This window comes from Pectinophora gossypiella, chromosome 3, assembly GCF_024362695.1.
Source record: "Pectinophora gossypiella chromosome 3, ilPecGoss1.1, whole genome shotgun sequence".
Classification (NCBI taxonomy): Eukaryota; Metazoa; Arthropoda; class Insecta; order Lepidoptera; family Gelechiidae; genus Pectinophora; species Pectinophora gossypiella.
Window position 1 is genome coordinate 15,656,888 of NC_065406.1, and position 13,576 is coordinate 15,670,463.

At 37.0% G+C, this 13,576-nt stretch overlaps 2 protein-coding genes across 2 annotated transcripts in view; both read right to left on the bottom strand.

Moving 5' to 3' along the window:
- Window positions 1-895, bottom strand: part of LOC126382073 (neuroligin-4, Y-linked-like) — a 114,231-nt gene extending 113,336 nt beyond the window's left edge. Inside the window, exon 1 of the mRNA XM_050031788.1 lies at window positions 678-895. The gene's annotated coding sequence lies outside the window, so the exon portion shown is untranslated. The remainder of the gene's footprint in view (window positions 1-677) is intronic.
- Window positions 896-3,854: 2,959 nt separating this feature from the next.
- On the bottom strand, window positions 3,855-10,008 carry LOC126382130 (uncharacterized). Its single transcript, XM_050031893.1, has 2 exons — window positions 8,403-10,008; window positions 3,855-6,894 (listed from the first exon to the last, which is right to left on the bottom strand). Exons 1-2 carry the CDS (start codon window positions 9,322-9,324, stop codon window positions 6,815-6,817), a joined length of 1,002 nt encoding a protein of 333 aa, XP_049887850.1. The 5' UTR covers window positions 9,325-10,008; the 3' UTR covers window positions 3,855-6,814.
- Window positions 10,009-13,576: the final 3,568 nt, after the last annotated feature.

Genomic DNA, 13,576 nt, shown 5'->3' on the forward strand with positions numbered 1-13,576 from the left:
AAATTAATTACCTATTAAACTTAACTCAAGCTTTGGTTACTTCTATAACATCAAGTTGGAAAGTTAAAATATTATTTTCCTAACGAGATTTTTAATTAATTTCACAAGGAACACCGAACACGCACTTTTATGAACTGAAATATTCTTTAAAATTGATTACATGATAACAATTATTATACTTTTCATAACAAATTATTACCTCGTCATTCTTCTACTTTTTCAGTATTTTTGGTGGTATAAAAAATAATAATAATAAATGCATGGTGGCATACTTATTATTTTCCAACAAAAAGATAGGTATACTGCTTATTTAATAATTATTATTTTCATTATCATTTGAGTTCTTTTTATTTTTTTGTAAATATTTTTTAAAAATTTTGTTATAATAAATATTTTTTTATTAAATGTAACCTTTGTGATGTCCATTAATAGATAATTTTTTTATTTATAAGTTTCAAAACATACATTACGAAAAATTAAAATCTTTATTAAGTTCAAAGTCAACCGATTATTTACGATATACTTGGATAAACACGATACATTTCTACGAAAACTTCTCGTCTTAACCTGTTTTTGTCATACCATAAATTTTAATATGAAAGTATAAGGTTCTTTTTTCCACGTTGAAAGATTTTCCACCGATTTACAGAAACCTTAAAAGCGTCAAAATTACTTACATTCCGGAAACGGCTCCCACGAGGTTGTACCGAATGGTTCGTGAAAATAATAATGGATTACACTTATAACACTTGCACAGGACAGCTACAACAGGACCGTTTTAAACCGACCACATGCCAACTTGTTTAGGTATCACTTCACTAGACTTCACAATTTAGCACTTTGAATGTTCTATTCGCGCATTCGTATTTGGAACGTAATCGCGTCGGTCCGTCTACACCGGCGTTCGAAACACACTGAACGGAGTAAACCCGGGTCTGTAGCCGGGTCTTTTGTCCCTTTCTTTCATAGGCGATTTCACGGCTGAAACATCTTCCTTCTCACTCGCACGACCTGAAAGAGAGCATGGAGAGAGTGCTCGTAATACGTATAGGTCAATATGAAACCTCCTCGGGTGCTGGAGGCTGCAGTTAGGGTGGCCATCTTTAGGCGGGATTTTACGGGATATGTCAAATGACGTCACCAAACAAACGGCTTGATGTGTGCTTTTAAAACGTGATTGATGTAACGAGGAGTTATTCAAATGCATTATTTCTTAAAACCTTCAAATTAGAAAATGTAATTTGCTTGTGAATTTTTTTCCTACTGAACGTACATGCATAAACTCACGCCTATTTCCCACCACGGTAAGCAGAGACTATGAGATTCCATTTTCTTAAATCCACATACATCAATCGTTTCATACACGTACGCCGGTTCAGAGTCAATCGTACTGAACCTTTTCTAATGACATCTCCAATTTGGTCAGTGTACGTCCTTCTAGGACTTCCTCTGCCAGCCCTACCAAGAATCTTCGCTTTATTTACCGCTATTCTAAACCTATTATCCTTCATAATCTTAGTCACTGGAAAAAAAACGAAAATACCTAATACTAAGTTTTACGATACAAAAAGTGCTGCCGAAGTTCAAATTAATCCAATTTAAAGTTCTTTTTTAATACTTTACTCATCAATAGGTATCGCTCATAAAACTTGTCACATTGTGTAAAACAAACGAAACGAGTAAGCCATCAAAAAATAACTTCAGACACTTACGTTTCCTAAACGTCACATTTCAGGAAAGTCTCCGGAAGCCCACAAACCCGGCGCACCCTTCACAATTCTCCTCGAGCAGGCGTCCACTACGCATGCGCGGTAAAAATCAAGCCTCAGTCCGCGACGTTACTGTACACACCCTGGAAATTAATTATTAGGAACTGTACCGACCAGTTACTCAAATGATAGACATTATTCATGCCTTTTGCCATTGATTAGTCGAAAGCGAACTATAGACTCGCCGGAACGCGTAAATCATGGCGTGATATGAACTATGACGTCATGGAATTGAGTAGTTTACTAGGTCAAATATAAATTATGAAAGTTTGATTAAGAACTTCCTATAGGTGGAGATTTGTAATTAGCATATAGATACTAATGATTTTATTTACTGTACTATTCAGCTGTTAATCTTCCTAAAAGTAAATAAATAAAAGACAGATTTAAAAATGACGATAAAGTTTTGTTTTCTAAAAGTCCATAGTAATTTCGTGTTTTGACGTTTAGTAAAAAGTAAGTGATTTGACTAGTTGGTAACTGACCTATTATAGGAATTTGTTTTTGTTTTTAATTGTACTTTATTTATCGGGTCAGTAAGAACAACTATTTGGATACGCATATAAAGTTACTCTTGTAAACCCTAATGGGGTAGGCAGAGCCACATAGAGTATAATAAACCTTAAGGTAGGTGACACATTACCAAAGTCCATTAACTTCATTATAATTCTCATAATATAGATTACGAGGGTATAATCAGAAATACACGGAAAAGATAATGCTACATCGACATTGACAAGAGTGTAGCTCTTAAATTAATGATGGTGAATCAGTAATATACATGTCATAATTGATATCAAGTGGTTCGCCCACTATTATAATAATATGGGACTTAAACATGGCTGGCTAGGAGTGGGTATATAATATACCTATTATATACATCTGCTTACCCCTTCGAGGATACAGAAGCGATGCTATGTTGTGTACTCAAAAACACGCCCTGGAAATTACAGGTAAGCTTGTAAGGAAAACATAAATTTATTGCAAATTGTGTGCTTGGTAATATTTCATTCTCAATACCTTCCTAGCTTTGTGAAATCGGTTCGGTTCAATGAGATATGATATTAATTTGTTACATTTAAATTGAAATTGTAAGCTTGTTTAAAATGTAGGGAAATGCGTGAGAGGCAAAATATATTATGCTTGTGTGAGAAGGAAAACGAACATTACTACCTATCGAGTTCCTTAGGAGGAAGAAATATTTTGATATTACAAACAGGTGACTCGTAAAATTATTTTGAAAATAGGTTAATTTGATTTTGAATGCCTTACACGTGTTAGGAAAGTGCTAGAAGGAAATAAAAAATAATTATTCACCATTAATTTAAGAGCGACGCTCTTGTCGGTGTAGCTTTCTCGTTATGGCTTCATAGACTTACGGATTCGACACCCTATTGAGAGAGAAGTTTGCAATCCTTTCTCATTATGTGAAACTGTAATCTTGAAAAAAATAAAAGTAAATAAACTTAGTAAAAGAAAGGTTATTATAAAATTAACAATTATTTATAAGATATGAATTCATAGGATTAACTATCTGCGAACCGATATTAGGGAGCTAAGTTACTAAATTGTATAACATAACTTTATGTTTTTTTTTAAAAACAACGCCTAGGTCGTAGTGCCAAGGTTTTTCTAGTAGCTTCTTTTTCCCGGCTATACAGAGCGGAAGAGACGTTCGTTATGTAAAAAATGACGATTCAAAACGTAACTACCTATCTTACCTACTGAATAAAGATATTTTTGAATTTAAATCTGAATTTGTATTCACTCATCTCGCAAACCATTTCTTTAGACGGACCTATTTACGTCTAAAAACGTGCCTAAAATCGTAAAAGCGCAATTTATTTTAGAAACACCTTTGCCATTTTGCTCAGTCAAAGGCAAATTAAGGTGTATGTCTAGGAAAGACATAAATAAAAGAGTTTGTGACGGCAATTTCACGGTTTATTAATTTTTTTTCAAAAGAGATATTACAGAGAACGTGTTGATTCGATATAATTTTAAAATGAAGAGAGAGTGAATGGTTGGAACGAATGTTACCATATAAATAATATTTTTCTTTTTTAATTAAGAATGGTTTGGCTCAATGGTTGTTGCAAACATATTCCCGAGGGCCGGGTGCTAAACTTACAACTGAAAAACTACAACTCCGACCACCTAATAATTAGCGATCTAGCACGGTGCGTACAACAGGGGTACAAATATAAAGTGCCACATAATGCGACGGAAACCGTACTAAGAGAATGTACTCAATGACAACTGCACTACGCACCCTACTATAACGCAAGAGCCATATTAACTAATATTAAGTTATACAATTTTTACAAAAATATTATGAACTTTTAGACTCTTAAGCTATGCTTATATTAGAAAAAATAAACCTTTTTTTTTTTTAACTATTTTTATGAGAAAAATAAACACTTTTTAAATATTATTTTCATGTTTCTATTGGCAATATACATAATTTATTAATGGCTCTACGTGACATGCCGCAAGAAGTTTTCACTTCTGCTACCCTCACCCTCTGATCGGGTCCTGAAATCAGCTTTGTAACCCTAGCCAATGGCCAGCTGAGTGGAGCAGAGCGCTCATCCTTTAAAAGTACTAAAGCACCTTCCTCTATGTTGGGTTGATTATGGTGCCACTTAGGCCGATTATTTAATAACGACAAATATTGCTTATGCCATACATGCCAAAAACTTTGCTGTATCTGTGTGCATCGTCTCCAAAATCGAAGCCTATTGGTAGGCACTGAAACACAGTCAGCCTCTGGGATGGTCGTTATCGGTCTATCTATTAAGAAGTGGCCTGGTGTTAGGCATGATAGGTCCGAAGGGTCTCTAGACAGAGCCGTCAAAGGCCTAGAGTTCAATATACCTTCTACCGATATGATGATTGTATTAAACTCTTCATAGTTGAAAATGCTGGGACCAATTATCCTTTTAAAATGAAACTTTGCGCTTTTAACGGCGGCTTCCCAGAGCCCGCCGAACGTTGGTGAATAACTGGGTATATAATCAAATTTGATGCCCTTTGAAGAGGCGAAATTAATTACGGTCGATTGATGTTGAGTAGAGCTGTGTAGCTTGTACAACTCTTTAAGAGAATTATCCGCACCTTTGAAAGTTTTGGCGTTGTCGCAGTGGATAACGCGTGGCAACCCGCGCCTTGAAATGAATCGTTTCAAGGCTGCAATGAAACATTGCGAAGTCATATCTGAGGCCAACTCTAAATGCACACTTTTGGTGACAAAACACACAAACACTATAACATAACCTTTGGAGACCACACTCCTTCGAAGGCTAGATTGCTTAACTTGAAATGGGCCACAGTAATCAATACCAACAATGCTGAAGGTACTAGCCTGGTTAACTCTATCAGTGGGCAATGAACCCATTAACTGTTCAGCACATTGAGCTTTAAAACGATAACATTTAACACATTTGTTTAAAATCTTTTTTACCTCTCGATTACAGCTTATAATCCAGTAACGCAGTGCTAGATTAGACATGGTCATTTTTGGACCCGCATGCAATAAGGCTAAATGCTCATTTAAAATAATTAAATCCGTAATGTGACAATTTTTTGGTAAAATAACAGGATATTTTTGTGAATATGGAATTGAAGCATTTTGTAATCTGCCAGAAACTCTTAATACTTTATTGTTGTCTAGAAACGGAGTTAATGATTTTAAATGAGATCCTATAGGATGCTTATTTTTAATACAATGAATTTCGTGAACAAAATATGAATTTTGTACAATATTAAATATTTTATTTTCTGTGTTTTTTAATTCTTGTATAGTTAAGTTATGTTTTAGCCTATTATTTTTATTTTTACAGTTATATGCAAATCTAAGAACCCAAGTCATTATTCTTACAGTTTTGTTCCAAGAGGAATATTTTGAAATTATTTCAGGTATTTCAGGCACAGTTGATGTCACGCTCAAGCCGACCTCCCGTGTATCGTAAGTAGGAGCAGAGCACAACAGGTGATTGCAGCTTACCAAGGATTCTACAGGCACATAATTAGGTTTAGAATGCTGTGGTGGACCATTCCACCACAGGGTGTTAGAGGCAAGCTCGGCCGGGTCACATCCGCGAGATAAGCAGTCTGCCGGATTGAACGCGCCATCAATGTGATACCAATTACAATCATTAGTCAACGACCGAATAACATTTGTTCTATTTTGTACATAAGCCTTCAAGTTTTTGTTTGATTTAAGCCAGCACAGCACAACTTGTGAATCCGAAAACATGTATTTGGCATCAATTTTAATATTTGAGTAGTTTATTCTGACTCTGTCATATAACTTCGCTAAAATTAATGCTGCATTTAATTCCAATTGAGGCACAGTCAATTTGTTTTTAATAGGAGCTATTTTAGATTTAGCACAAAGTAGAGTAGTGGTTGCACTATTGTTATGTATTACTTTTACATAAATGCAACATCCATATGCTGTTTGTGACGCATCACAATAACAATACAGCTCAACACGCTGTGCATTAGAACACATTATGTTACGATTTACACAAATAGCTGACATAGTTGTAAGTTGACAGTAAAATTGTTTCCACTGTTTTAATATTTTATCAGGTAAGGGAGAGTCCCATTTTAAGTTTTCAATCCACAATTTTTGTAAAAATTCTTTAGCTCGGACTGTGATTGGCCCTACCAGCCCGAGAGGGTCAAAGAAGGACCCTATGACACTAAGCACGGAACGCTTGCTCCAGTCTCCATGCATATTTTTGATAGGACAACCCACTTTTAACGTATCGCTTTTGACATCGTACGTTACGCCGAGTGCTTTTATAGATAAGTTTTCTTTGCAGAGCTCATGTTCATCAAAATGCTGCTTACTGATTGGAATGTCAACAAGAAGACGAGGATCACTGGCGGCCCATTTATGTAAGCTAAAGCCGGCTCGCTGAAGTAATGAAATAAGCTGATCTCTTACCTCCAATGCCTCTTTTATTGACTGACCTCCAAACAGCGCATCATCTACATACATGGAATTCCGGATCACAGCTGCCGCCCTAGGGAACTCAGCCTCGTACTGGCGTGCTAGTTCTTCCAGGCACCTTGTGGCCAGATAACTGGAGGACTTCAACCCATATGTGACGGTCTGCAATTCAATAATAATTAGGTTATTATTTTTATTTCTCCACAGAATATTCTGGAGCACTCTGTGCTCTGGGTGTAGAAAAATGGCTCTATACATATGCCTAATGTCGGCCAAAAGAACATACTCGTGAGCTCTGAATGACAGCAAAATATCAAAGAGGTCTTTTTGCACCTTAGGACCGTTCATAAGCATTTCGTTTAAGCTGGGGTGCGCCCTTGCTCGAGTATTGCCATTGAACACAACACGGACTTTATTGGTTTTTTTGTCATTCCTTATTACGGGTAAGTGCTGCATGAAATACCTTTTATTCGCTTCAGCATGGCTGAAGGGCAAGATTTTGGCATGTCCTAACTCAACATATTCGTTGATAAATGCATGGTATTTTTCTTTAAGCTGCTCATCTTTATCTAGTCTCTTTTCGATGTAATTTAATGTTTTGGCTGCAATGGGAAACGTGTTACCTAAGTCAAGCTGATCTAGAGGCCTTTGAAGTGGAAGTGAAACCTGAAAATTGCCATCAATTAACTGTACCGACTGTTTAAAAGCGGCTTCGCAGGGATCCTGCTTTACTGTAACCTCCGGCTTCGTTTCAGGTACTAGTTCAGTATTCCAAAACTTTGTAAGGAGGTGATCAAGCTGTTCATCATTGTAAGTAGTCATTGCATGCAGTGTTACTAGATTTTTATTTAAAGATGATGCATTCTCTTTGATCTCTCCTGACACAATTGAGCCAAATTCGGTGTCTATTAGGTAGAGATTGCTTCCTAATTGAATTTTGTTAGGCCGCATAATTTTGAAAAACATGTCAGCTGACAGTAAAAATGAGATGTCACCTGGAGTACCATATTCATCATCTGCAAGCACTGCAGATTTTGGCATGGGGATATTTTTCATATCAATTGCATGCTGAGGTAACGTTGAAGTTATTTGGTTCACAATGGAACAAGTCACTTGACAATTAAAATTGTTTTGAAGTGACATGAAACGCACATTGACAGCTTTTGAGGTAGTTCTGTTTTGTTGACCTAGAGCTGTAATATTTAAATTACTATTGAATGGCTTTAAATTTAACATTTTGGCAAGATCAGATTTTATAAATGAAACTTGACTGCCGCTGTCCACTAGCCCTCTAGCAATAATATGTGATTTTCCGTCTTGGCTGAAGAGCTTTGCTTTAATGGTGGGCAGCAGTACAGTGCTGTTGCTGATGTTGCTGTGCAATGAAGCTTTTGATTCACTTGCGTCCAGGTGCAATAGAGTATTATGATCTTTGCTATTGCACAAAGAGCATTTGAAATGAAAATGACATTTTTTATTGTGATATCCTAAACAAACTTTACACAAATTATTGTTCAAAACAAATTCAATCCTATCCTTTGGGCACAATGTTTGGAATTTTTGACATTTGAATAATTTGTGAGAAGGATCTTTACAAAACCTGCAAGATGGTAACTCTCTGCTTGCGAGGTTAGTAACTTTTTTATTAAATAATTGTGTGGAGTTCTTACCTTCGCTCCTTTGGCTCTCCTCGAAGCTGCTGGCCCTTCTTTCAATGAATGCAAAGAAGTCATCCAGATTTGGCAGCTTGTTATCAACACGCTCACTATGGTATGCTCTGCAAGAAAACTGATCTATTTTTCGCAACAAAATGGGTAAAATTATCATATCCCAATGTTCAGTGGGCTGTCCAAGGGTCTTCAAGGCTCCTAAATGTTGACGAGCATGAGCTATTAACTCTCGTAAATTGCTGGCAGCACCCTTCACAATAGGCGAAAAATCCAAGATTGCCTGTACATGGTTTGTAACAACGAGAAACTTATTATCATATCTAGCTTTGAGTAAAGCCAATGCCTTCTCATAAGAATCACCCGTTAAGGGTAGCCCTTCAATAAGTGACAACGGCTCCCCTTTCAAATATTTTCTTAAATAGAATAACTTTTGGATAGGTTCTAGTTTACCATTTCTATGAATAATAGCCGTGAATAGTTCGATAAACGATTGGTACTTGGTGTAGTCCTTTCCTTCATACACTGGAATGTCAATTTCAGGAAGTTTCATTGATGAATATCTGTCACTGGCACTATCACTAGCTGATGTATTTTGCTTCGACGAACTTGCCTGCGCGAGCGCCTTCTTGTAGCTTATTATCACGCTAAGACATCTCTCTTCTAGTCCATCATCGTCGAACTCGTCGTCGTCGCTCCAAGTTAAAACTTGCTTTTCTAGCAAAAGATCGTTCACGGTCAGTAAAACTTTCTCCAATAGCTGCAGCCGGAGGGTAATAGCATCCGTATCTAGAGGTCCTTTCTGTTCACGCAAAAAGTTTTCTGCTTTCGTCAATTTCGATTTGCATTGTGCCAATTGAACTTTCAGCCGTTTGTCCCGAGACGCCCTGTCTTCTTCATCCGCAATGCTTTTTCTGCGTCCCATGTTGAAAATCGCAGAAAATTCCGTAAATAATTAATATTTTTCGCAGAAATGCAGACGTATTTGTTTATCAAAACACGGGGCGAACGAACGAATGATGCTTGACATTGACAGATGAACGAACGAACAGTATCTGTCAAGAGTTGAACGGCTGAATGACTGCATTGACCGACTCGTTGATTCACGTTTGGTTATCGTTGAAGTTCGAATAATGGCGGCCTCTCTTTACAACAAGTAGATTTTCACCGGAGAAATGCGTGAACTATGTTGAGGCTTCTGTGACGATCCGTGGTATATTCCTTGACGAATGTTGGTCCAGGCCTCTTATTTCACTTCTAGCACGCCCCTTGATGATGAAATATGCGCAAAATCCTTGTAAATGGCGACTCGCACTCACGCGCCCACGAGATCGGCAATGTGCACTCGCGACGAAAAAACAGTTTTTACGATGCGCAATCACTTTACTTTTGTTTCGGCACCAATTTATGTCTAGGAAAGACATAAATAAAAGAGTTTGTGACGGCAATTTCACGGTTTATTAATTTTTTTTCAAAAGAGATATTACAGAGAACGTGTTGATTCGATATAATTTTAAAATGAAGAGAGAGTGAATGGTTGGAACGAATGTTACCATATAAATAATATTTTTCTTTTTTAATTAAGAATGGTTTGGCTCAATGGTTGTTGCAAACAGTGTACATTGATAAATTAGGGGGCGCTTCATAAAGCAAAGATCTATGGAGATCTTGGGAAACTGTTGATGTTGGGAGCGTAAAAGTTTTAGAGGCACGCCGGTTATTCTACATTGTATAAAACATAACATAAACATCGCGCCTGTATCCGCAAAAGGGTAGGCACGGGTGTATAATATGCACCCGCTTCTCGCCAGCTATATTTAAGTCTCAAGTAATAGGAAGCAAGCTTATTGCCGTTGAGTGGGTACAAATCTTGGAAACCACCTGATATCAATAAAAACAATACTATATTATACAATGTGAACATTTCGAAAACCGCAAATATCTATAGATATTGTGAGGTATACCTATAATTCATCACGGGAAATAAGCTTGAGAGAATCATATATTATGTGTGTGAGTATGTGTATATCTCTCTCTATTTCAGAGCTGCGCTCTTGTCGGTGGAGTAACCGCCATTCCTCTCTTCTTCCCGCCAAAACCTTCACCTCCCGATACGACACGACCTGCACCTTCTCTTTTATTTGTTTCATAAATGTTATCCTAGGTCTACCCCTTCCTCTCTTCCCTTCAATTTTTCCTTCTATAATGTTTGTTATAAATGAATCGTCGAAAAAAGTGTCGTATCAGGTGGCCAATCATATTAATTTCCTCTCCGGTTCTCTATAGTCTTCAATATATGTGTGTGTAAATTCATATTTTGCCTTTATTCATTTCTCCATCTAAAATTCCCTTGTAGGTTGACCGCCTGAAGCCATTCACGGAATCAAAATTATGAACTGTATATTATAATTCTTCAAAAATTTCCCTTTTTATGCTTTCCTGGGTTCAAAACAAAAGAATTCGTTTAGCTTTGAGGTTAATTAAACATTTGTTTTCTGCCTTTTTGGGGTAATTAGGTTAATTTGTAGACGCATCACCTTGGGTTCTAACAAGTTATTGAAATTCTTCTATCGTATGGGTTGTGAGGTGAATTACCAACGTCATCAACCCTAGTGTCAGGGTGTATTAAACTGATTTGTGGTCACAACCAACCACCAACACCCCGGACACTTATTATACTTATTACTTCATACAAAACACCTCGTTTTACACAGACACTACACATTGACATTATCGTACACACGCTTTTATGTGCGTGACGTCTCACACCGTACATACATAACCAGCCTATATACGTCCCACGGCTGGGCACAGGCCTCCCCTCAATCAACCGGATGGGGTATGGAGCATACTCCACCACGCTGCTCCAATGCGGGTTGGTGGCGGTGTTTTTACGGCTAATAGCCGGGACCAACGGCTTAACGTGCCCTCCGAAGCACGGAATCATCTTACTTTTTCTGACAATCAGGTGATTCGAGCCTGAAAGGTCCTTACCAAACAAAGGACAGTCTCACAAAGTGATTTCGACAATGTCCCCATCGGGAATCGAACCCGGACCTCCAGATCGTGAGCCTAACGCTCTAACCACTAGACCACGGAGGTTGTTTTGTTCACGCCGTACTGCCGTTCTACAGTTAGTATTACTTATTCTTATTCTTATAGTAATTACTTATTCTATGGTACAGATCACAGAATAACGTAGTATTGGCTTAACTATGACCAATCAGTTTGAGTTATTTTCATGAATATTCCTATCTACTAACGAAAATTGATTACGATTTTTCAGCGACCACGAAACAAATCATTATTGCGACGCTCCCTACGTACACTACGCTAACTGAAAAATCGTCACTTTACAGGAGAGCCAGAAAACCGTAAAACAGTCATTACTTTTTTCGTAATGGAGCTACAACCATAAAACTCATACAGTATATACTTTTAACAATTTCCTGATGAATAGTTAAGTTATATTTTACTAAAATTTATTATTTTTGGATTTTTTGTAGATAGAATATTTTAAGGGACAATAAATTGCGTGTATACCATTCTAACTACCACATAGCATACTATACGTGGATGGTTTTTGTGGCCCTTTTTTACGTAAACTATTCTATCTACCACAAAGAATAGTATTCTTTGAATAATTTTACTATTTTATTAACCAAACTATTCAATGTGACATGTAGACTGATATACATAGGACTGAACAAGTCATTTATTTTTACATGATGTGATTAATTAATTGTGACGAAATTGTGAGTTTCTATGTATTTTTTACTTTTTACTACTAAATATAAATTAGAATGAAATAATTACTCAGATATCTAATATTTTCTGTAAATAGAATGGTATACATTGTAAAAATAAAAATAAGGCTTAAGATGCTAACAATTCTATTTGTATAAAAACGCAGTTGGTGAAGGGGAAATTTTATAAATTAAAACAATTTTAATAATCACGAAGCTTTTGTTATATTTTTTATTCTTAGAAACAGAAGTAACATTGAAAAAAGATACCAACAGTCTTTTTACGAAAGTTATTCTTAAGTATAGTGTATTTTTTTTGACATCACATAAATCTTACCCATCATAACGTTTAAAATAGAGTAAGTAGAAAACATAAACATTATCAAAAATAACATGAAATTACAGGTGTTTATTTTTTTATTTACTTATTTAAGTATAAAGTACTTGAGACAAGAAAAATGTTTACAAATACTTGTCAATTTTTACTTTAAATTTTAATTTGCAATATTAATGTAACATAATTTGTACTTCTCTCTCTTCTTTTGTTAGGTATTTTATAATCAAATCTAACATGTTATAGTTATAGGTTGTTAGGATAGACAAAAAAACGTAAAAAACGTTTTTTTTCTATTTAACTTATATATGAATTTTGATAAAGTAAAAATAAGTGGTGTGAGTAGATGAGGGGCTCTTAAATTGATGATGATTAATACTAAATATACAATTTATCAATAAAATAATTAAAAAATCTTAGTCCATAAATAACCCGCCCCTGACCGTTCCCGGTGCAAAGGTACCCATAACCCTCGCCGCATTACCGCGCTGAATAGCAATGGCGAACCTTTGCTCCAAGAACGAACCGGAGCGGGAGTCACCCGTTTTTTCCCTGAGCCTGCGCCCTAACTCTGAAATGAGGATTCTGGTGTCTGCTCCCCAGCAGCCAAAGGTCTCCACAGCAACGGGCACAAAATCGTACAGTGGCGCCAGTGCTGCGTATTTTTCTCTTTTCTTCTCAGCGGCGTCCTCAGCTGCTGCTGAAGGAGAGTGGACGGTGCGACTAAGGTGACTGGAAGCGACAGTATTGACGCAGGTAGCATCCCAAACTAGGCACTTGCCATTTTTCCAAGGCCATAGGTCCGGAGGCTCAAGCACGCAGGGAACACTCGCTGATACTAAGGCTCTCCGCGCAATATCATTGAGTGCATGGTGACGTGAAAACCTCCCCGCGCAACGTCGACAACTCAGTGCGTGATGGCCATCAGCCTCCACCATGTAACCGCAGGTGCATATATATGTGGGGTTCACACACCTTGCAACCCAGGCGGAAAGCGACCGCCACACGCAACGAATCATCGTCTAATAAAGTGCCTAAGTGAGGGGAGGGTAATGCGTGCAACCATGTCCCAGATTCAGGTTGTGAAACCGCCCGGA

What these genes read in the sequence shown, in the direction of transcription:
- LOC126382130 (XM_050031893.1), bottom strand. Translation starts at nt 9,324, where the DNA reads ATGGGACGCAGAAAAAGCATTGCGGATGAAGAAGACAGGGCGTCTCGG. An exon ending in GGAGAGCCAAAGGAGCGAAG is followed by an intron (nt 6,895 to 8,402) that starts GTAAGAACTCCA and finishes ATTGAATTGCAG; the next exon opens with ACCGTCACATATGGGTTGAA.